Below are 25245 nucleotides of genomic sequence, written 5' to 3'. Positions count from 1 at the left end.
TGGGATAATATTTTCATGGTCTTGGAATTGAGAAGCACTTTTTAAACAAGTTACAAAAAGCATTAACAGTGAAAGGAAAAGATCACTACTTGGGACTGAATAAAAGTTAAGAACTTGCATTCATCAGAAGACACCGTTCAGGGAGTGACAAGGCAGGCTGCACCCTGGGAGAAGGTATTTGCAGCCTGGATAACCCGCGGTGGGGTCCCATCCAGAATGTATAAAGGACTCTTCCAAATCAGCAGAGAAAAAGATGAACAGCTCAGTAGAAAAACAGGCAAGAGATTTAATTTAAGCAGGTGTTCATAGAAGATATCCACATAGCCGTTAGAACATGGAACAGTACTAAAACTCATTAGTGATCAAGGATATATGCGGCTGGGACCACGGTGGTATGGTTCTCATACCTACCAGAAGTGCTCAGATAAAGGCAGACAATTGCAGTTGAAATGTTGTATGTGTGCTTACGCAAGCTGTTGGAGGCTGCCATGGAAGTGAAAATTGATAGAACCAATTTGCAAAGCTACTTGGAGTTGTTTGCTGAAGTTGAGCACGTCTTTGGCCTGTGACAACTCCACTCCTGGATATACACTCAGCAGAATGGGTACCCGTGTGCAGCAGAAAACTTTAGTAGGATGTTCATAACCAGTGTTTTTAATAGCGCCAAACTGCAAGCACTGCAAATGTTTGCGAATGGGAGGATGGGTAAATAAGCGTGGTTGATACGATGGAACACCACAGAGCAGTGAAAAAGAATAAACCAGAGCTGCGTGTGACGGTGAGCTGACTCGCACGAACAGTCCTGAGGAACGGAGAGCATGCACTGACGGTAGGTACCGTGTAGCTCTGCTCACGTAATTCAGAAGCCCGACAACTGACCGGTGCTGGAACTGTGGCCGGCGCCTTTGGGGAGGTGAAGGACTTACAAAGGAAGTTTCTGGTGTTAACGTTCCTTTGTCTGCATCAGGATTTTGGCTGCGTGGGACCGTTCACTGCTTACGTTTCATATGTTTTCTGAAATATAGTACTTTAATAAGCATGTTAAAATATATTTAATGAGGGTGTAGATTTTGTTGTTGTTGTTCTGCTGATTTACTGTTTTAAGGCCAGACCTTCGTAACATCAGACAGCTTTACCTTCCATCAGACTGTTATTTCTGCTGGCTGATTTTACCCGAGAGAATGGTTTTTAACTTTTTTTTTTTTTTTTTTTTTGCGAAGGCCCATGAGGAACAGGTTTGAATGAGTACATCCAGGCAGGGTGTGTTGATTCTGCCGAGTATTAGGTTGACCCCGTGGCGCATCCCTGTCTTTCAGGTGGTGATAAACTGTGCCATCCCTAAGGGCTTGAAGTACAACCAGGCTACGCAGACTTTCCACCAGTGGCGAGATGCTCGACAGGTGTATGGCCTCAACTTTGGCAGCAAGGAGGATGCCAATGTCTTCGCAAGTGCCATGATGCATGCCCTAGAGGTGTTGAATTCCCAGGAAACAGGTACGGCATCTGGGTTTACTTGTCTTCTCGAAGTGCCATGTGTATGTGAATGTGAAATATATTTGAAGTTAATTCTTGAATTTCAAAACAAAGCTTTGGTTTGTTGATGATAAACATATGGTCTAGAAGGATAATCTCATGTTAGTCGATTTTTAACCCTCTCTTTTGAAGATAGTTACGCTCCTCCTGCTCTAGAGAACCTCAGCTTTCCTTGCATGATGTGAGGCTCTGAGAATATGCCCTGGATAGAAATCATGTGTATGTATCATCTCGCCCCTGTACGAAGAAACACGTTTTCTGAAGCACCTTAAAACACATTTTAAGGCGCTACCGAGCCCATGAATTTCAAGTAGGACCGGATTCCCTTCCTCCTCGTTCATAGAACTTGATCCTGGAAGTTGTTTAAAGATTTTAGGAGTGCCCTCAGGTGGTACAAGCCATGAATTGCATCTCCTCTTACGCTGCATGGTGGTTAAAAAGAGAAGCAGAAATAATTCACTGTTTAAGAACCCAGGATTTAAATCTGTGTATGCATCAGAGATGAACTGTGTTTTAGTTTTGGTTCACAAGATTGAAAAGGAGAAATGCCAACGTGTGGTGAACTCTTTGGGGAGAGAGAGATTTTATATTCTAAAAATAAGTTATATGTAAAACAGTGTAAATGTGATTTCTCTTGCTTTTGTTGTGTGCTTGGTAGTGAGTTGAATATACAAATGTGCCATAAGCAAAATGTATTTATATATTTTAAGAGGAGAGAGAGAGTGATTTTTGATATTTTGTTGAAGGGTATAGACTTTCAAAACCTGTTATAGATATGTTAAATTTTATTTATACTGTGTCTTATTCTAAGAAGGGTTGAAACATCTAGCCCGTGGGTTAGTCTATTTCAGATATGAATTTCAGAGTAAGAAGACATTTTGGAATCTGCCGAAAGCTCCTTTTTATGCCTGTAGATGTTTTATATGAGCTCTTTTGAGGAAATTAGGATTTCTGTAAAGCATTGGTACATAGCTCTTACATCTTACCTGTTTTGAGAAACCTCTGGAGCTCCTGGTGTGTCAGTAAGTCCAAAGGGTAGCAGAGAGAAGCCTTCGGGTATGCACCGTCTCAGGTGTCGATGGTCTGAATGCCCACATGTCCGTCTCTTGTCGGCCTTCTGCTGCAGGGGTAGAATGCCCCCTTGTCATGGTCTCACCGTAGCAGAGAAACTAGAATCGTGGCTCTTAATATCCTATGAAGAGGCCAACTGCACACCAAATAATGAAAGGCCCAAAGTGTAGAGGGTGTATGTAGGACACTGACATTTTGGCTTCCCCATATTTGAAATGAACTAGCATTTTTATTTCTAAATCTTCAAAAGAGTGTCCATGGATGTTAGGAACTAAATGTTACTAAAGTGGTTAAAATGATTATTTCTCATCTTGTCATCAATTTGTTTTTTACCCAGTGGAAAGGATTGTTTTTATCAGTGTGTAGTCCTGTAGTTTGCTTTCAGAATGCAAGTGCTAATGTTTTTTTCTTCTGATCTCCATCTTTTGAAATTAATGAGTCTTAGTGTGGAAAAACTCCATTACATTCTCTTGTAATTTTCACATTCTAGAAAGTTTGGCAAGTGGGAAACTTGCCCATCCTCTCACTAGCTACGAGCATTTTGGTAAGGCAAAAAAATTTAATAGAGTCTTCTTAGATGATCTCGAAATTTGTTCTTTTCTGTGTCACAGCCTGGGCCTGTCATGCTGTGGGCCGAGGGGAGGGGGACATTGGTGGAACAGGGGGCCCCGACTTAACCATCTCCCTGCAGAGAGGCTTTGGTTTTTAGCAATTACATCAGAGAAGACAAAGCACGGGAAATGGTTTATTTAGAAAATGACTTTTCTCATAAATTACTGTAGTTAAGCACTAATTTCTGATCTTTGATGGTATTAACTGGCTTGGAAGTGGATGCACAGGAGGATTTGGGTGCTGAGAATCAGAAGGGTAGAGTTTTCTCTGTAGATCTCCGCAGTGGGACACACGTGTCTTCTCCCCCACCCCCTGGATTATTTAGTGGCCTTTCCGTCCACCTGAACAAACGTGCCCAGTGATGTCGCCTCTCATCTTGAGTGCACCTTCCCTTTCCACAGCCGTTTGCTGTGGGTTCACAGCCAGTTCCTTGCTGAAACCACCTGTTGTCTTCCTGCCAGAACCACGTTGAAAAAGCTTAACTGGGGGCGCCTGGGTGGCTCAGTTGGTTGAGCGACTGCCTTCGGCTCAGGTCATGATCCTGGAGTCCCGGGATCAAGTCCCGCATCGGGCTCCCTGCTCAGCAGGGAGTCTGCTTCTCCCTCTGACCCTCTTCCCTCTCGTGCTCTCTATCTCTCATTCTCTCCCTCTCAAATAAATAAATAAAATCTTAAAAAAAAAAGAAAAAGCTTAACTTGTGTGTCCTCTCCCTAAGCAAACAATATACCCAATGAACCTCTGATCAGAAGCAGCAGAAACAGACATTCCCAAAGGTGAAGTGACTGCAGACATTGGTCTTTCCTGCTGCCTAGCGATTTGCCATGTTTTAAAACCATTTTTCCATATCGAATACTTCTGTTCATTTTGTTTTGTTGTTTTTCTAGCTGTTAATATGGTTATTATCCACTGAATGTTGGTTTATCCTTCTGAGTGATTTTCAGGTTTTTTTTTTAAAGTTATGCACACCTTTGTTGAAACGGAATCGTCTTGAGAACCTCCGTGCCTTCACAGAGAAAACTGTAGCGCCGCTCTGATGGGGTCAGAACCCAGAGCCACCGAGGCACCATGCGGCTTTCTAGAGCAGGGGCTGAAGTTACTAGCCAGTCTCTTTTGCCAAAACCCATAATCGCCCTGTTCTCCTTTCCCCTCTCCCTTGTCCCTGAGTTCTCTAAACCCTCAAAAATTTTTTTAAATGAAGAAAAAACTACTTTCTTTGGGGCTATTCATACTGACCTATAAAGTGCTCTGTGTGTGTGTGTGATATTTCCGTCTCTTTTATGAAAAGGGAGGGTGGCAGGAATGTTTTCCTTTATTTTGTTTTTAACTTGGTGTGCAATTATCTAATATACTGGAAAGTACAGGAGGTGCTAAATACAGCGAGTTATATTTGGAATTTAAAAAACACAAATCACATGTTCTAACATTCTTGAAAAAGAGTTGAATTAGCCTTCGTTCTTCTATACCAAATGCTACAGTTTATCTCTTCCCTTTCTCTAATGATAGACTCGATTTTAAACACTTAAATTCAGATTGCATTATCCAGATCGATATTTTTTATTCCTGTGTTGTTTGTCACGTACATTTATAGGAGTTTTGCAGATAATAGTTGTAGATTATATAAAATGTAAAGTTAGTCCTTGTGATGATTAGTGGAGGTAAATTTGCACAATTTGTTTTTGAGAAAGGTTCGGGGCATTTGAAAATAGGAAATAATTTTTTTAATTCGCTTTTTAAAAAGGAAAACCATATGCATAGCCAGTAAGTATATTCTGCTTTTGTTCTTCTCGACCAAGATTAAGCATACGTTTGTAGAAGGAAAACCTTTAAATATTCTACCATTAACTAAGACTGCTTTTGCTAGATTTTATTTTACAGCTATTGAAGATGAGAACACAATGGGATTCTCATGTTTAAATTTCTTTTTAGATTTTAAAAATATTTTTATATAGAGATTCCATTAATTTTTTTCTTACTGGAAATTTGGTCTGATACACCTTTCAGTATGAGCATTTATATGAATTTTATCTCCGCATTTTTTAATCTCTTGGAGATATGTTTTGGAATTAATTGGATTTTAGAAATCTCAGAAAGTTTCTAGAAATACCTTAAGTTAATAGTGACATTGATTTTTCAGTCCTGCAGACGGCACGTTTCACGGGACCAATACTGAGGTCCTCTCACAGATGCCATCAAGTGTGTTTGGAGCGTAGGTCCTGTGTCCGGCACAGGGAATAATGCTAACTGGCTAAGGTCTGTGCCTGGCCCTCTGGGCTTTCAGTGGGGTTGGAGCTACTGGAAACAAGATCAGCACATTAGGATACAGTGTGTGAGAGGCTGTGAGTGAGGTCTGGACAAAGGCCTGGGGAAAACCAACAAAAACTCCGGGGTCCAGGGGAGATTCGAACATCAGTTGATGTTGGGGGTATGATTTGAAGAATGCGTAGGCCTCAGCCGTGGTAGGAGAACATTCTAGACAGGCTGAGAGGTGGTGTTGTGGCCTGGGTGTGGGAATTTACAGAGGAGGGAAATCTGAGAGAGAAGGTGGGGAAGGTGGGGAAGGGCCCGGTGTCCTGCTGAGGGCTCTGCGTGGCCCGGCGCTGGGCCGGGGAGGTGCCGCCTGAGAGGGGGGCCGGGTGCGTGTTTCTGTGAGCAGGTGTGTGCCGTCGGACGGAGGTGATGGACCGGTGAGCGTGTGCCCCAGGCCTGGCCTTGGTTAGGGCGCTGTTGTGATGCTGCAGGTGAGAAAGGTGGCGCCCCAAAATGAAACCCTTATGGCCAGGGGAGGAGCAGAGAGAGGAGGAGGTGACACCTTTCCTTCCTGCTGTTGTACCCTCGAGGGCGCTGCTCCATTTTGTCCTAAAGTCTGTCTGAGGCAGGAACAATGATCTGTTTATTAGGTGCCTGGTGTATGCCAGGTCCTTACTGGGCACGCGTATTACTGATGATCTTTATAATAACCCTGCAGGGTTGGGGGTTATCCTTCTCTTGGAGATGAGAGTGCAGCTTATAGAAGGTCACGGGACCTGCCCTGGGGCCCACAGCTAGACCACCGCATGAGATCGTGTTTAAGATCTGTGTCGGTGACATGGGATAAGCAGGCCCGGAAGGAGGCAGGTGTGCTGTAGGGTGATTACGGATGTGTCCCTCCAGCCACTGGCCATCGTCTGGGCCACTGGCCAGGACAGCGTTAGCCAGAGCAGGAGAGGAGAGGGTGCGGTTCTGGGCCCTGGGTTACGGATCTGATTCTGGACACACTGCATTTGGAGCACTTTATTTATTTTTTATTTTATTTTAAAGATTTTATTTATTTATTTGACAGAGAGAGAGAGACAGCGAGAGAGGGAACACAAGCAGGGGGAGGGGGAGAGGGAGAAGCAGGCTCCCCGTGGAGCAGGGAGCCCGAAGTGGGGCTCGATCCCAGGACCCTGGGATCATGACCTGAGCCAAAGGCAGACACTTCACGACTGAGCCACCCAGGCACCCTATTTTTTATTTTTCTAAGATTATTTATTTGTGAGGGGGAAGGCAGGCAGGCAGAGGGAGAAGCAGACTCCCTGCTGAGCAGGGAGCCTGATGTGGGACTTGATCCTGGTACTCTGAGATCATGACCTGAGCCAAAGGCAGACACTTAACCCACTGAGCCACCGAGGCGTCCCTTGGAGCACTTTCTTAATTCCCTCATAAAATCATAGGAAATTGGACCTCAGAAGAATCCCAGAGGTCATCTTGGACAGTATTTTTCACTGAGTTTTCCTCAATCAACTTATCTTACTGAAATAACCTTTTGAGACAGACGAAGTGTTCTGCTCATCAGGATGCAGTGAGTAGCAGGTTTGGGGGTCAGGTGGGTGAGACAGTCTTTCTGTGGGTACGGTCACGTACTGCTTTTATACTTACCTCTTCCATACCCTCCCCCACTTGTAAATTCACAGTCTTCACAGGAACGTGAGGTTGACCTGCAGGAGCTGTGTCCCCAGTGTCCAGTTACAAAGATCGGCAGGACAGATGGGACTTCCCTTGAGTCATACACCCGGAGGGGAGGCACAGCTGGGGTTGGGGATTCTGGCCCTCAGGCCATTTCTCTGCTTTTCAAATCAACATCTTCAAAGCACATTTTTATGTATGTATGTACAAAAAGGTGCTTTTATTATAGCACGGGGACAGGACCTGTGGGCAGACAGAGCTGCGCTGGGATTGTGAGGGGTAACTGATGGGGGTTAGGGGTGAGGTAAGTCTCTAAGGAATTTGTATATGCTGAGAGCAAGGTCTCCAAGACCTCACAGGGCTAGCTATTGTCAAGGTAAGGTTAGTCCCTATTGTTTTAGCAAAGTGTTAGTCATGCGACCCTTTAGATGTGTGTCAGTGGGCCACGTGTTGAAAGAGGAATGTTAGCATATCCTGGGCATTTATGGTTATCAGAGTGAAGTGACACTGGCTAGAGCAAATCTTCATTGGTAAAACATTTAAAAAAATCCTTGAGGGAGTTGTAGGGGCATTACACCCTATATGTCTCAGGGGTTTATCAGTGGGCTGCAAGTTGTAAGGGGTCCTCAATATAGCTTCATTTCTCTTGCCTTCAAAGCACATTTAAAAAGCTTTTGAGGAAAGTCAGTTTAGGGTGAGAAAATAGGAAAGAAAAGAACTTTCATTTACTTTTTATTTTATGTATTTTGGTAAAATTTCAAGGCCTTATTGTGATTTAGTGGAAAGCACTTATAATTGGAGTCAAAGACTATCTTTTCCTGTGGTGGTGGGGTGCCTTCTCTAAAGCTGTTTCCTTTTGAGAATATGTTATCATTATGGGAATTAAATGAGATGAAGACATTAGTATTATTAAACTATAAGATGATATTTTTGAACGCTAATATTTATAAATACCTGGAAAATTCAGCTGTGTGGATTAACTTGCTTTGAGAAAGAAAAAGTGGCAGAGAGACTTCAATTTTCTTTAGCCTCTTCCTTGTCTTTACTCCCTGGTGAAGACCTGTCTTGTTACTTTTTTTTCCTCATAGGAAATTAGTTAATTCATCCAGGGTGCATCTAAATGCAAGGGGAAATTAGACTCAAATCTCCTCCTCAAGGATTCTTCTCTCGGAGGGGAGATAAGACAACACCCATCATCCCCAAAAGGAGGTCATCACTGAGGTATAGATAAAATCCTATCTGAAGGGGAGTGAGGTTTCTTTTCATTGGAGCAACTGGACAAGTGTTGATGAGGTGGCTCTTTGAGCTGATTTTGGAAGGGGAATGAAGTGTGGGCACAGGGAGCCCGGAGACGGCATGGGAGAGCAGAAGGGGAAGGAATGAGCCGTGTTTGCCGAGCAGGGGTCTGTTTTGTCCTTTGGGGAGAAAGTCAGAAGCTAGGTCTGATCAAGAAGGGCCTTTGAGAGCCATGGGTGACACAGAGCTAGGGGAGTAAGGGGAACAATGCTGCTCTTGAGAAAGTGGCGGTGGTGTGAAGAGGGAGCTGCCGGAATTGAGGGGGACAAGCATGAGATTGCCTCGCAGAGACGGAAGTCACGAGAGTAGAGGGGAAAGTGAAACAGGAGAGAGATTGCAGTGAGAGGTGAGTTAGCACGGGAAACCAGTATCATTCTAGGTAACTGCTTTCATTAAGAATTCTGGCTGCCCATTTGACACGACTGTGGCAGAGGCCTGTGGGAGAGCAAGGCGTCTGCGGGTGACGTGGTACGACAGTTATGTTTGCAAGAAAGAGGGGAAACATGAAAGCATAGTTCAGCATAAAGTTGATTTGTACTGTGAACCTGAGTCCAGGTTTCAGAAGGGAAGGTATGTAGACAAAATTTTGTCTTCAGTAGCTCACAGTACAGGCAAAGAAACTATTAATTTTTTCTACAGACTTTAAATGAAATTAGAGAGCAAATCTGTTCAGCCCCAGTTTAAAGATTAATTGATTTATTAGAGAGAAGGGGAGAGGGAGAGAATCTCCAGCAGACTCCCCACTGAGCACAGCCCGACACGGGGCTCGATCCCACAATCCTGAGATCATGACCTGAGCCGAATTGGCTCAGCTGACTAAGCCACCCAGGCGCCCCAGTTTAGTAACTTACTGCCAGAGTTAGCATGAGTGCAACATGCAGATGTCCTTTTCTGTGGCACGTGATTCTGTTCTCGTTAGAGCAGTGATGTTCAGTTTGTTACCCACGAGACTACTACAGGACGACTGCAGTCGTTGTCAGGTGGTCTCCCTCGGTTTGGAAAGCTACAAGAACCGTGTACGCCATATGCTGTAGTGATAGGTGGTGTCACAACCACTAACTCAAATACTAAATTTCTTTGCTTGGGACTAAAAATTACCAGCTCTTTGTAAAGATACTTAAAACCTATCAGAAGTTCTGACTGACTATTGTTGACATTTTAGGAATTTTTGGATCTTTGTGTGATTTTGTGATTGTGCCAAGATGCCAGTAAGAAAAGTTTAAATAGTCCCAATACCTGAATTGAAAACATGACCAGTTGCATATCTAATTCCTTGTGAAAGAAGGTTCTTTGGACAGGCTCACTCTGAACGTCTAGTCCAGGAGGGTTTGTTAAAGTCATGAAAGGGTTTCCAGCTGTGAAGGGACTCAGCTCCTGAGTCAGGCTTCTAGTCCCTATGCCCTGCTCGTCATACCTCCAAGCCTCAGTTTCCTGCCTGTGTCTCTGCCTTTCTCAGCTGGGCTTCCACGGGGGAACTGAGCGCTTCTGGAGAGTGGTTTGGGTGATAGATCTCTGCTCTCCCCAGGATGGAACATAGGCATCCTTACTTTCAGTGAAGGTACCAGAGACAGATTCCCTTGGAAGGCTGCCTCTCGCGCGTTCTGTTCCCTTGGCCTTCCTCTGTGCCTCTTCTTTCTGGTCTCGCATTCACCTGCACGAGCTACCTTGAAGTTCTGGGACTAGAAAGTGACTGTGGATTAGCGCAGACAATAAACACTAAGGTATCACATCCTTCTCATTTGTTCAGTATAGCTTTATCCTCCAGCATTTGCATTGAGTCGTATTTGGAATTACTTTGTAGCTAGTTCTTGGTCACTTGGAGGACAGTTTGAATGAATGTTTACCTTGTAGCTACCACTCGTAGTCTATAGATGCTCTCATTGTCCCCAAGTCATTGGAGGGATTGATGCCATCCCTGGGGTATGGTCTCCACCCAATTGTTCTCCATATTCTCATTTTCTTTGGGCCAGGCCACCTGCAGCATCAGAAATCTTGAGTTGAAAACCCTAACTCAGGATTTAGAAAGTGTGCTCCAGGGACCCTTGAGGACCCTCTCCTAGACCCTTTCAGGGAGTCTGTAAGGCACTCCTTTTTCCTTCTTATACTTCAGCCAAAACAAGGTGCCATAACATACTGAATGGAAAAGCAAATAAAATAATCCAGCTGTATTCTGCTAAGCCAAACATTAAAGAAATTTATAAAAAATATAAAGCCATGTTATCCTAATAGCTAATAGTTTTTATTTGGGAAATAATTTTTGTTTTGGGAAATAATTATTATGATAATTTTAAATTATTTTTAAAATGAATTACTAGAAATTAAAACTGGAAGAATATTATTTATTTAATACAGCAAATAACAATAGCTGTATCTCACCTAAACAAGAGCTGTTCGGGGTCTTTAATGATGTTTAAGAGTATGAGGGGTGCGTGACCAGAACCTTTTGAGGGTGACTGCCTTCCCTAATCAGGAGACTGTTGACTGAGAAGAGAATTTCCAATGGCTTTAGTTCTTTCCAGGCAGCCTAGCAAAGAGCTCTTTTCTACTGGATAAGATTGTCTAGTGGATGAGAATTGAGGATTCCATATTTTCTATCTCTTTAGGACCCTGTGTCTCTAAGATAAGCCTAGCTTTGCATACCCACGAGCCATTCTGTCGTTATTCTTCCCTCTGTCTGCTCTGTGTCTTCTCTCCTTCCCAGCAGGATGACTTCCTGGGGGCTGGGTGTGTCGGGGAAGTGGGCGCTCCTGTCCTGACCGTCACCACCTGTCAACGACAGGGAGAGTGGAGGTCTGTTTCACGCTGCATGTATAAAAACTGCCCCGTGAGGAGCTTTGAAACCATCTTCTCTCCACCACTAACCACTGTTGCTGTGTGAGCACCGCCTCTTAGAAGTTCAGGTCCTTTGGTTTCTCGTTGGTACATTTGTGATTTTCCCGGTAATGTTCTAATCAGTGAATCCAGGAAGTATGATTCACAATAAATGAATTTTAAAATATCTGCTACTAGACTTGTAAGTTCTGGATCACTAGCTGTTTGGGGAAAGCTCTTCAGCACGGCTGTGGCTCAAGTCTGACACTACGTTGTTCACGGGTGTGGCTGTAGTCTTAACGGCACGGACTTCCATCTGGTCCCGCTCCAAGATGGATGTGACCGAATGGCTGACAGAGACAGGACTTTGCTGTTTAATCTGCACATGTCAGTCTTGTGAAGGTGCCCGTAGCCTGAAGTTTGTTGGCACTCTATTCTCTCTGCCTCTCATTCTTGTTTCTCTGCTTCTCTGGCAGTGGGACATCTTGTCAGGTATTGTCTGACGCACGTCTAGCTGGGAACATTTCTCAACTTACTTTACGGATAGCTTAAAATTTAATGAGTGGTGCTGCAGTGATCCGAGGATGTCATCCTTGATTATCTGCATGTTTTACCGCAAAAGAACAGTAATTATATACACTTACTTTACTTGTATTCCTGAATTTTAATCCTATTTGTTGCCCATAAATTGGAGAAGCATTTGCTGGATGTCAGAAATTCTGATACCTGTTTTGTAGGACTTTCCATCTTTAAATAAGGATGTAGGGAGTAGGGAGAAGCTCTAATAGAACAGAATCTGTCTTGTTCTTCACTGATAACCGATTTGCAAGAACTACTACTTCTCTGGTGAGACCAGTCACAACGCAACCGTGGCAGCCAAGCCTGCCCTGCTGTTCTTACAGCTGAACGTGCTTTTATCGGTCTGTAAATGGGATGGTGTATTGTGGACTTGTCTGTGTTTGTAGTCAGCAAAGAGCACGTGTACATTGCTGCCTCTGAATGAACATTGGGTGTTTCTGTTTTTATGTTCTAGGCAAGACAGAAAAATTCTAATCAGTCTTTTGAAGATGGTATTAAACAGTGGTATCATTGAAATCAGTATTGTATATATGAAGAATATTGTTTCCTTAATCCATAAAAAATTCCTAAGGGGTAGGTGGTCTCATAATCTAAAAGAAGAAAAGCCACAGGGAACTGAATTATTTGTACTCTTAATAAGGTTCTAGGTTATGTGTTATGAGAGAAACAGAAACGAGTAATTCAAAATTATGGACCTAAAGGGGCTGTGAATTGGGTAGAGAAGACAGACGAGGTCAGAAATGTCTGCCTGGCAGCATGCGTCCCGCGAGCGAGACAGAGTGGCGGTTGTGAGGCACAATGAACACAGCGCTCTGCTCGTGGGAAGATACCGAAAGTTCTTGTAAGGTAGACTTGCTGCTTCTGTGGGCTTTTGCAATTTCTGAGAAAATTCACACCAGAAAACAAATGGCTTCGGTTTTGTGGAAACTTTTGGGGGTACCTGGTTATGACAGTGTCATTCACGTAGGAAGAAATGCATTTATAGTAAGGAGTCTCCTTTGCAAATACCATCCTGATCTTTACTGTGGTGTTGCTATACTAAACACAAATAACTACCTTTTCTTATTCAGATTTAGAGTCCCTCAGTCTTTGTATATTTAAGCCTTAGAATCGTACATTCCCAATTTGAAGATATCGACTGGATGCGTGACATGAACTCCCAGGAAGTGGGTCTCAATTCTCTTTGCAAGTACTGCTTGGGATGGACCTTACGTTGATGGGGGCAGGGTAGATTCGTGGGCACCAAGATAGCCTTGTGCTAGCTTTCCCTTGTTTTTAGAACAAAGTAGACTCCTTAATGTGGCCCCTGCTTCTCGGGAGCTGGCCCCTCTTGACTCTGCATTAAGTAAACACACCCCCCTGCATCCAGGTTTTCAGCTTTCTGTTTCTTCTCTCACCTCTGAGGGTCTCAGAACACTTTAAACTGTTAATTTCTGGATTGAATAAATAAATTTGGCAGAACCAAAGTTAGTGACAAGGCTAGTCTTTACTAACAGATTCTATTGGCACAAACAGATCAAATTATTCAAAGCATCTCTGTCTGCTGAAGGCCAAAAGACACTTATATATGTTTTTTTAAATGTAATCCACAGCCTGCTAATTTGGACTAAGATGGGATCTACAAACGGCTCTCGAGTATATTTCATGCAGGAATAGTACTTGATAGTATCATTTCCATGAATGGATGTTGGAGTGTCAAGAATTCTGTTCTTAGGAAGCCCTAACTGTTATACTGCTCCAAAGGGATATGTACTATTCTTTGGGGAAATCAGCTTGAATGACATCTCTTCACTTTTAAATAAACACATCTGCTTCTGTTTAGATGGTGCAGTTTTATTTTTGAATATCGCATTCCGCACGAGCCCTAGGTGTTCAGGACTGTGAGGTTTCCACCTTGTCTGTTAGTGCAGCTTTTATTTCTCTGCCAAAACTTCCCCTCTACTTACTGAAGTATGATTTTGAGCAAGTGTTATTAAAACTTGATCTTCCTATGAATAGTGTTGTGATGGCAGCCACGAGTCGAGTGTGGACTTGCTTACGAACAAGTTCAGGGTAAGCTTGTTAGGAGGATGCACGGCCAGATTGCCTTTCTCCAGACGCCCCTGGCTTCTCAAATCCTGCCCGCCTTTAAGGTTGCTCCTTCCTGTGCCCTGCCTTCTGATGGCTCTTGGCCGTCAGGACTGGGCAAAGAACTTGCCTTCACCTGAATTTCTTCACTCTGGGAAGTGGCTATGGATGAGGCAGCTTCCTTGCTTTTTAAAGAATTCATTCTTTCCTGGAACCTACAGTCCATTAAAAACTTCACATACAGGTTTTCTGGGTTTTTCCTTACATTATACTGAATTGGGCTTTACAGGAACTCCCACTTCTCCGTCCACATAAAGGTTGTTTTTCTTATTTAAAAACAGGTTTATTTTCCTGACTTTTGTTTAAATATTTCTGGTCTTATGTATCTCTCCTTTTTAATAAGATTATGTACAGATTGATTTATTCTCCTATCCATCCTATCTATTTGCATCATTTAGATGGATTGGTACATGTAAAGGTAATTAGACTGCCACTAGCACACCTTCAACAGGTTCTGTTTAATTGGCATGAATTCTGTAAAAAACCACTTTAGTTAAACAAATATATCTGTTACTTCGTGCCAAGCTGGTCGTGCTGGCTGTTCGCACTAGGATGATGAACGTGGCACAGACGTTACCTTTGAGCATCTGTAAGCCCAGGGAGGCAGACTGCTAACTCTGAGTAGACGGTACACAGTAATAACTCCGCAATCACACAGTGCATCCGAAAGACCTTAGACTCCAGCGGGTGGTCCTGGCGTTTCATGATGTTTCCTTCTGGGCTTTTGCTGATACCGAAGACCCCCAGCCCCCCATTTTGTTTTTAAATAACAATGAGTTGCTGCTGCTTTTGCATCTTATTTTTAGCGGGTGAGTAGTTAAAAGAGTCACATTTAACATGAAAAATGTCTAATGAAGAAAGTAGAATAATTGAAATCTAACAATTAAACTAAAATACTAAAAATATAATTTAAAAGATAAGTATTTAGTGTACAGTTTTCCTGAAAAAGAAGTACTTTTTTGAGTATTAGGGTTGGGAACCTGTGACACTCCTAATTTAAAGTTTCCTTAATTTTGGGGGCGCCTGGGTGGCTCAGTTGGTTAAGCGTCTGTCTTCAGCTCAGGTCATGATCCCAGGGTCCTGGGATTGAGTCCCATGTCGAGTTCCCTGCTCTCTGCTTCTCCCTCTGCCTCTCTTTCTCCCCCCACCCCCTTGCTTTGCTCTCTCTCTCTCAAGTAAATAAATAAAATCTTTAAAATAAAAAAAATAAAGAGTAGGGATATAAAAGTACATACTGTTGTAGATGTAATTAAATTTCAGAGACTGAAGCTCCTGGTGTCGGCAGAGTGTCCATCCTTGCTGACAGGTGCCCCCCACCCTCCCCACCAGCACCCCAGGTGGTAAACCCCGCATCACGTGAACAAGCCCAGCTTATTTTGTGTTTTCTGTATTTAACCAAACTATCCTTTTAATAAAACTTTACATCTTTTTGAGTTTCAAAAAGTAAATGTGGACACCTTCATCATAAGTATTAGTTGCCTGGTGTGGTTTTTGGTAGAAGTTGCTTCTTGGTCTCCGTCCTGGAGTATCTGGTGTTCCTGTGCAGAGAAGATGAGAGCTGGGTGCTGGGCCCCGCGGACAGGGAGACTGCTGTCCTGGCGTCCCTGGGATGACCCATCCCGAGCACACGGGTATTCAGAGTCCCTGCGTAAGAAACGCCTTTGGTGTTGATTCCTGCTGGCAGGGGGACTGCCACGGGCCTTCCCACCCCAGCTCTCGAGTATGGAAAGAGCATCCTGGCTCTGCTGCCCTTCCAGACCCTCGGGGTCACCCTGCTGTTATTACTCGGGTCACTTCCTTCATCGTTTGTATCCGTTTCTGCGATCCAAGGCCAGAGCCACGAGGGCCCTCAGCCGGCCAGAGCTCTTGCTAATGGAGCTGTAATTTCCAGCAGAGCATTTTGTTTTTCAGGGGAAAATAAGTGGGTTTTTTTCTGATTAAAAATTTATGTTCTTATTGTAAGAATTTAAGCAGTACAGAAAAGCATAAAGAAGAAAGTAAAAAAATACTTAAAATTCTACCACCCAGAGATAATCACCTTTTATATTTTCCATAAGGGAAAGGTGATAGGTTTTGAAATATTTTTCAAGTTTGTGTTAAAAACGGCTTCAAGATGAAGAACACAAACCCAGCATGGGACTATATTTTTCCTTCACAGCTTCCTTGAGCTTGCACACAGTTTGCCCGTGTGAAGCATACGATGCAGTGGTCGGTGGTTTTGCTGGGCTGAGCAGCCGTCCCTGCAGGCAGCCTGAGACCGTTTAATCACCAGAAAGAAGCCCCGCAGCCTGAAGCCACTGTCACCACCCCTCAGTGCTCCTGGCGACACTGAGCTACTCTCTAGATTCGCCTATTCTGGACGTTCCCTATACGTGGAATCAGATGACCGGCTGTTATTGAGCATGACGTGTTCACGCTTCAGCTGTCTTGTAGCGTGGGTCACGCGTGGCAGTTTGAGAAGTCAAGCATAATAAAAAGCATGTGTCACGTGTCTAGGCGTGCTAAGTTGTGCCAGTGGGACTTTCACGTTTCACCAGTTGGCTTTCTTATTTTAAAGTTGTCGGACTGTGGTGTATGGTCAAAGTAATGACTGAATCATAGCATTTTTTAAAGTAGAGAGCTTAAAAGCAAAGCAGAAAGCCTTCCGCAGATTCTTCAGTTTAAAAAAAACTCAACCTGTTAAACCTTGGTGAATTGCAGCAGAAGTTTTGTGCCGAGCTGAATGCACATGGAGTGAAGCGCTTGACCGATTCGCAAGGTAATCCGACGGTTGTCTTCTTTTGTCTCCACGCTCAGTTTTCCCGACCACAGTTGCCCTGCCTTCATTTTTCTCCACATCCAAGAGCATTAGCTTAGAAACTTTATACTTTCTTTGGTTCTCTTAATTCTTTTTGTCTTGTAAAAGTAGGAGGGAAGAGACACGGTCTTTGAAAGTCTCTGTGCTGTACGGTGAGAGTGTAAACACTTTTTTAGGTTACGAGTGTTTCTGCTCTTACCCCGTGGGTAAGGGAGTGAGGTGGTGTGTTTCCTGAGAAACAGTTGGAGGCATCATTGAATCACTGATGGCATCTCCCGTGAGCCTTCCCCGTGGATCTGGGTGCCTTGGTCATTCTCCCCCTGCTAGTCTCCAGTGCTGTAAGCTGGCGTGGGCCCGTTTGTCTGTCTCTTGCCCAGGTAGAAGTTTGGACTACTCTGCCTAATTATAATATTGTACTGAAACCTCTCTCTTAAGTCTTCAGACAGATTCTTCACATTTCTTAATTTGATAATTACCTAATTTTTATTTATGCTTATTACATCCTGTCAAATTTTTTGAAGTGGCTAACAGGAGGAAACATATATGCTAAAACCTGAAGTAGGAAAAAGAACTCCCAGTGAAGGGGGGAATGATTGTCTTCGTTGTTCGGGGCTGAGGAACTCAAGTTGAGTGTTGACTACCGGCAAGTTCGTGTTAGTGCAGAAGGAAATCTTCCCGCCGACCAGCAGAGGACCACTGTGGGCAGCGTAAGGTGGCCGCGCAGACGGAGGAGCCTCGACCGAGCACGTTGGAAAGGTGGAAAGAGCAGGTGCCTGGAGCCTAGGGAGACAGAGCGTGGACTGGATGAGAGAGGCAGTGGTCACGCCATGGGGAGAAGGACTGGAGTTTGAGGTTTGTCTGGAGAGCAGTGGGAAGCAATTGAAGACATTTTACAGAGGGAGGTGATTTGATCTGGTTCAGTCATTAAGGCACCACTGGCTACTGAGGGGAAGGGGGTGGTGCCGAGATGAGAATGGGCAGCTTTGGGAGGTGGTGCTGTTGTGACAGTCAGGGCTGGTGGTCTCGGAGTGTCTGCGCTTACCCACCTACTCTGTGTGTGTGTGTACTTTGGTGTTGACATACTGCATACATTATGGAATGTTAAAAGGATGAGAGAAAAATGAACAGATTTCTTTCCCTTGCCAGTGTACGTTTAGCATCCTGGGATAAGTGCATCCCTCTATGAAAACCACTCTCTGGAGTGGAGGCCGTTTGGAGAGAGGGATTTTGAGGTGACAGGAGGGGCTTGGCACTAGGTTCACTACTAATAAAAAGGAAGGGGTGACAAGGGCCCTGGACTTCTGGTTTGTGCCACTGAGGAGATCACAGTGCTGGTTAAAGGCTCAGCCAGTGCTCCAGCAGTAGGCTGATCCTGTTTGTTGAAGTAGCCGCTGCCTGCCTGCACATTGTGCGTCCTAGTGCCCTTGGCCGCAGAGGGGGCCTCTAGGGTGGTTGGGGGCCTGGCTCTGCTCTGCAGAGAAGTGGATGTGGGACGCAGGTCACTCTCGTCTTCCCGAGTGTCAGGACATGGCAGGATTGGTACATTATGGTCGACTCTGATGGTTTCTGTAGCTGTGCGTAGAGTCCTTGATTCCGCAGCTGAAGGTAAACGGTGTACGGAGCAGGTGTGGGCTGGGGGCATGTTGGAACTGTCGCTGTTCAGGCCTCTGCTGAATTCTCTGCAGTTTGTCAGCTGTTAGCAGCCATCTTCCATTTGCTGAGAAGGGAATAAAGCGTATCTGAGGCCATAAGTTGGGGAAGGATTAAACAAATGAAGGGGGCAGGGGAACCCCATCGCACGTACAGTTTGCCTAAGACTCGGCACAGCGACATGACAGAAGTTTCTATGTTGGCGTTTTTTTCATGTGTGGTTAGAGATGCATGATGCTCTACTTCCTGAGGTATATAAATACTTTATTAAAAACTACATATTTTAAAATGAAATGTGAAAATTTTTTTGAAAATATTAAAATGCCACTTTAAAAACGCCACCACTCTGCACATAGTTTGCTCTTTGTTGTAATTCTCATGTGTGCTGGTGCGGAGTCTGCAGAATGAGGCCTCGGCATCTATGTCTGTATCTCTTTCGTTCAGTTTTACTGAGGTATAATTGAAGAACAAAACTGTAAGATATTTAAAGCTTATATACTGAGAAAGGGTCCCTCCCATCTAGTCAGTTAGCACATCTACCACCTGAACCTCGTGTGTGCGTACGTGTGTGTGTGTCATTTGGGTGAGTTAGCACATTTCAGTTACACAGTACAGTGCTGTCAACTACAGTCACCATGTGTCTGTTACGTCCTCGGTCCTCACGCATCTTACAGCTCAAAGTTTGTACGTTTTTACCAGCCTCTATTTACCGCCTCCCCCCCCCCCACCCTGGCAACCACTTCTCTACTCTTTCTATGAGTTTGGATTTTTTTTTAAAGTCCACATATAAGTGATGCCATGCAGTCTTTGTCTTTCTCTGTTGGCTCATTCCGCTTAGTGTGATGCCTGCACGGTCCATCCATGTTCGTGCAAGTGACAGGATTTCCTTCTTTCTTCCAGCTGAGTGATATTCCGTTGTGTGTATTCCGTAAGATTCCGGAATGGAATCTCTCTCATGTGCACACACACACACACACACGCTCTGCATCTTCTTGACCCGTTCATCTGCTGATGGACATTAGGTTGTTGTCGTATCTTGACTATTTTAAGTGACTAAGGCTGCAACGAGCATAGGGGTGCGGGTGTTCTTGTTTTCATTTCCTTTGGATATATGCCCAGAAGTGGGATTGCTGGGTCGTGGGGTAGCTTTGTTTTTAATTTTTGAGGAGCCTCCACAGTGTCTCTGCAGCGGCTGCCCGGTTTGCATTCCCGTGATTCCCGTTGTACCTGCTTTTGTTTGTTTTGTTTTTTCACAGCAGGCAGCCACACCCTTGCAGTGTCTTCCTCCATTGTCTTCTAGCCACCTGAGAACAGACAAACATTTGCTATCATTCCCTTTCAGAACGTGTGTCGTAGAACTTTGAGATCACGAGGGTAATACCTGGGGGCCTCATTGATGGTCAAAAGCATGAATACTGCTCATTTGGAAGCTGACAATGTATGTGCCCACTCAGCAGACGGGCTTTCTAGAGAGTAAATTGAAGTAAAACCAGCTTTAAGCAAACATTATCTCATTGAATCCTCAGAAAAAATGCCTAGATGGGTGGTATCCCTGTTAGCACTTGCCTGGGGACTGCAGCTGGGGTTCTGCTGTTGTGATTATCTGGCGGTAGCATCCGTCACGCTGATCAGATGCCAATAGCCCGTCATGGTCGCTGCGGCCAGTTTGCCCAGGCTGCTGCCTTCTCGCTGCCCGGACCAAACAACCTGCGGGAAGGGACGGCGCAGCAGGCAGAGCCTGAGGGATCGCTGCTTTGCAGACTACATAACGGCAGGGTGGCTGATAGACGAGGTCATTTTTCTTCTCCAGAAGTCCCAATGCGGGTGCTAAATTTTGTGTTTTGTGTGCATCCTAACCTCCTTGGCATGCGCTTTCCTGCAGGGCCCGTGCTTCTCCCAGCGCTGAGCCTGATTAGTCCTGTGGCTGACTTGGAGAGAAGCGGTTTCTCGGGGTGGGGTGGGAGGAGCTGTAGGGAGCACTGGCCCTCGCCCTGACGGTGAGGATGCTGCAGGCGTCCTGTTACTGCGTCTGCCCAGTCCGGGCAGTGACTGCTGCATCCCGCACTCGCCCTCCTCCCCGGCTGAGCCCAGAGACAGTGGCATCAGCAGTCAGTCGGCAGGAAGTGCCGCCGTCTGCCCGGCCTCGTGCGTCCTCCTGGCCGCGTGCCTCGGTGCCAACTGCAGTAGACTGGAGATCAGTATTTTATGTGGTGGCGAGGAGTAGAAGTGTGTAGAAAGAAGATGCCTGAAGATACCGAGGGCGAGAGTGGTGCTTTGTAGGTATAAACTGTGACAAGAGTGGGAGTTTTTGATGGACGGTGTGGGGTCTCACGCAGGCCGAATGGTCTCCCTGCATTCTGCTGGCGGTCAGGTGACTGCGCCAAAATGATTGGCAGGTGCTTTGCTGTCCGAGACGAGATCATTTCTCGGGGCTTTCTTGTTAAGTTTTTATATTTTCCTTACTCTTTTTCCCTTTAAACATGAATTAAAGGAACGGAAGGGTAAAACCTGAAGACCAGGCATGTTTATTAATAAAGGCTTTACAGAAGTAGTCATTTACAGACATCGGTAAGACAGAGTCTTTTAAAGTTTAAACTTAAAATATAACTTGAAAATTTCCTAAATTGTTTATCTCCTTTGAAATGGTGTGATTGACTTGGTAGATATGTTATATGCCTGTGGTCTCTCTCCTGTTATTACAGTGAATGTTGTGTATGCGGCTTTAATAATAAATAATAGATGGGTTGTTGGAAGTACTTAGCAAAGGTGATGTTTTTCAAACTTATTTTGTTTGTGTTTGAAAATACCTGCTGTATGTAATATTTTTAAAGCAAGGTTTAAACTTAATTGGATGATATTAAATCTTAATTTCTAAAAATGACTTAAAAATTCTGGTTGTTTAAGATTTATTACCATTTTCAGATGTACAGTCTTTAAATTGATTTGGTTCTGATTCTATGCAAACTTTTTTAGTTAGCGTAAATTGTATTATTTAAAGAATACGGTTTAGGCGAAATCTAAAATACTGTCTTGTTTGCCTTTATGCAGTCTTTCTTGAGTCAATATATTTTAATCTGTTCATTGTTTTTTGGGCTAATACCAATGGAAAAAGAAAATCCTACGCTGAAAAGAATTTTGTTGGAATTTTAGAAAATGATTGATATAAAGTTTTGAATGTCACTAATGTAATACTAAGAAAATTTTTAATTTTGTTTTCCCCATCCCAATTTTGAGTGTCACCTTGATTTTATATAAGCCCTTCCCCGTTTCATAAATTAGCACCTTCTTACTGCGGTTTTTTCTGTTAAAGAGAATTTACTTCATTAATACTTAAGATAAATTTTAATGTAGGTAGCCTAAATAGTAAATGGCTATTTGAAGTGGCCAAATGTTTTTAATAAGATATTTTGACAAGTATATGAACATATTTTGCGGGGGGGAAGGAACGATAAAATGTGGCTTGGTAAAACAATGAATAGTTTTGATGTTTGAATTTTCAGAGTGCAAAGCCAATAAAGATACTCTTACTTACATCAGTGACTGTAAAACACTTTAATTGCTACAGGCTGTTTAAAATGGCTTTTGTCTTTTTCTAGTAGTAGAAATGAGTTGTTCTTAGGTTAAGCTAATCTTGTGTTTCCCCTGAGTTTTTTTGAGGGGCAAAGTCTTCTAAATGAGCAATACCAAAAGAGGGTAGGTACTGTGAAATTAAGTCAGTCATGGATGCTGACCTCCTATAGCTCAGTTCCATTTACTTTTCAAAATATGGTTGTGAAATGTAAATCGATTGCACTCTCTGATTAACTCCAGAAAGAGCTATAAGTGCCTCATTTTGTCTGTGGCTTATTACAGGGTTTTTCCACAAATAAAGATTACACATAAAAATTCTTTTTAAAGTTTATATTAAAGAAGATACATTTTTATTAAATAACAGAGCTTACAAAATGAGGATCGAGATAGGACGTATGTATAAAAACATTTTGAACCTTTCAAAGCACCTTTTAGTTTGTGTGAAGTTCTTCTTCTAACACCAAGGTGTCTGTTGCAGCCCAGAGCAAGGTTGCTGCTACCCAGGACAGCACTAATTTGCGATGTATTTTCTGTGGTAAGCAACATTATGTTTACATTACTTTTTCAAGCTGTGGTACATACTACTTGCACATTTCCATAACTTTTGTTTCTGTAGGCCATAGTCTGGCTTGTGGTATTAGGGGTATCCAGCAAGCTACGTTTTATGTTGTGCTATCTGTTGTGGTTCATGTAGGTGATTCGGTCAGCTTTTGAGTTGACTTCTTAGTGAGGGTGTAGTTAGGATGAGGGTCTTAGAATGAATTCTTCTGCAGTTCTTGCAACATGAACGAGAAGGATTTTTGTTTGTTCGTTTTTGTTTTCAACTATTTTGTTTGAAACAGTCTTTTAATTTATAATTTAAGGGACAGAATTATATCTACCTTAGTATGTTTTGAGGAATGTGAATGTGTCTTATCTGAAGAGAGCTTTTGCTCCACTTGAGTGAAGTTGTTAGGCGCACGTGTCGTGAGGCGTATGGCAGCCATTGCTGCTTCCCCGGCTTGGCTTCTCAGTGACCGCCTTCTTTCTGCAGTAGGTGAGGAGTGAGCTTGGGCTTACAGAGCGCTCTTGCACTGCTGTGCACACGCGCGCACACGGATGTGTTGTTTGCATGCATGAGCCGCAGACGTCCCTTAGCTGCCCTGAGTCACACTCAGTCAGACAGGTGCATGCTCGTTGCCCTTACATAGGGATAGAGCTGTGTGCACGCGCACACACACACACGTGCACACACAACACACGCACACCTTCCTCTGAATTGTTTTTATCCTTGATTCTAAAACCTTCTGTTTTGAAAAACCAAGTTCAAAAAATGACTTGTAATTGTTAGAACTTTTTTTTGACATATATATATATGTGTGTGTGTGTATATATATATATATATATATGTATATATTTCTTACTCCTGTTTACCTTGACTGGCCCGATTATTCTATGAGAGAGAAAATTATAAAGTGATAATACTGCTAAAATTTTATATAAACAGTTTAGCTGTGTATATGTACTTTATCCATGTGACTCAGTTTTTGATGTGATTCTTCAGTATTTCTGATACTGTTTCTTTACCTAATTCTCTTTAGAATTATTTAAAAATTTATGTACTGCTGGTTTAGGCAAAGAAGCATGTGTTATAAATTTCCAAAAATGAAAACTCTGATGTATTTCTTAATCACCTAAAGTTCCATTTTCGGCTTGCTCCGGGTGACACGGTCCCATCAGTGAGCCTATGCTGCTGGTCTTCATAACTCCCTGCTCCCTAGGGTTTAATCAGTGACTCTTAGTGATGCTTCTTGGCCTCCTCCTGGGGGCTCTTCTAGGCCACCTTTTGAACGAGCCATGAGTTTATTCGTATTGGTGTTACTAGGACTTTTTTTAGTTCATTCTGAAAACCTACTTGATGTTCTGTACTTTGCTACTTACTGTGTTGAGTTCCACATGCAGAATAATAGATACAGTTTACCCAGTTGCAGAGAGGATTGATTTGCCCTTAATAAAGGTGAATTTTTAAGTTGTAAAATAATGTGTTAAAAAGCAGATTTTTCCCATTATTATCTTTAATTGATTTAACTGTGTACAGTGATATAATTACCACATTGCTAAGTTTACACTTGATTGTATTGTGTATAATAACACCTCCTGGTCTTTTAGTCCTGTGTTTTTAAGCAGTCTGTGGCTAAGTGTGAAACCAGATTTGTGAAAATTAAAATGTGACAGCAGGTGCAATGTGCTTTAGCCAAAACTCAGTATTAAGTCAAGACTGAAATGCCATTCATTCCTGGATTCGAGAGACACTCTCTTCTGCTTTCCATCATTTATAGAGAACCTATCAGTGACATGGACACATTTTCTTTATTAGAAACTAAGTTACGTCTCTGCTATATGAATTCTAGCCAGGACAGATTAATATCAGTCCTTGTCTCCAGCTCTGGTAATAAGACAGAGAAAGTAACCCTCAAAGTTGTCTACTGTCTTCATGACACCACAGTAGGGACCAGGCAGGCTCGCGTGTTTCCTTTTTCCCCAAAGAGAACTGTCAGCTACCACATGATGCTCGTAGCAATACTGTCATTTGCCCACCGGATATGAAAGTGCCTTTTTTTGGATTCTGTGAGAACACAGATACTCTTTTAGGAATATGACCGATACGAGGTAATAGTTACAGTGCAGAAAACAACAACAGCTGCAGGCAGGCTTGACTGCTCTTAGTTGCTGCTTCATGTCGTGAGCCTCATGTTGGTGTATCGACCCTTTGAATGTGACCCCGCAGAGTGACCAGAAGGAAACCTGAAACTGTGTCCTGGGAGTTCTTAAGTGACCCCGAACTCTTCTATTCAGTGCTTATGGTGTATTTACATTATTTTGAAATGCACATGAATTTCGGTGTGCTCACTATCGTGACTTACGGTCCTGATGGAGGAGAAACAGACAAGACAGCCAGACTAAATACAGGTACACTAAATACAGACCCCAGGGGAAGGCCCCTCCTCTGCGGCCCACCACAGAGGGGGTGTCTGTGGAAAGACAAGCTGCCCGGCACCACAAAGAACCATGTAGGAAACACTCGTAAGAGCTTTTCTGGGACCAGAATTCCCCTCATTTTAAAAGGATCTTCCTTAAGTTTTCCTCTTTTAGCTGCATGAATAAACTGTGGTAGATTAATTTTTTAATGATATCACCCAGACAGTACTTCCCACATTTTTAAAACCTTTTAAAACAAGTTTGTTAAAAAATCCAAAATTTCTGTAAATTGTTTTTAAAAAAGATAATTTCTTCTC

At 43.4% G+C, this 25245-nt stretch overlaps 1 protein-coding gene across 1 annotated transcript in view; it reads left to right on the top strand.

The window, feature by feature from the left end:
- Positions 1-25245, top strand: part of ENAH (ENAH actin regulator) — a 142073-nt gene that overhangs the window by 82288 nt on the left and 34540 nt on the right. Inside the window, 1 exon segment of the mRNA XM_073899856.1 lies at positions 1317-1494. Coding sequence (XP_073755957.1) covers positions 1317-1494 — 178 coding nt within the window.

The sequence above is a fragment of the Callorhinus ursinus genome, unplaced genomic scaffold, assembly GCF_003265705.2.
Source record: "Callorhinus ursinus isolate GAN/ISIS: 27379988/994484 unplaced genomic scaffold, GSC_fseal_2.0 scaffold13, whole genome shotgun sequence".
In the NCBI taxonomy this organism is placed as follows: domain Eukaryota; kingdom Metazoa; phylum Chordata; class Mammalia; order Carnivora; family Otariidae; genus Callorhinus; species Callorhinus ursinus.
The sequence above is the reverse complement of the archived record's forward strand: the minus strand, read 5'-3'. Positions and strand labels throughout refer to the sequence as shown.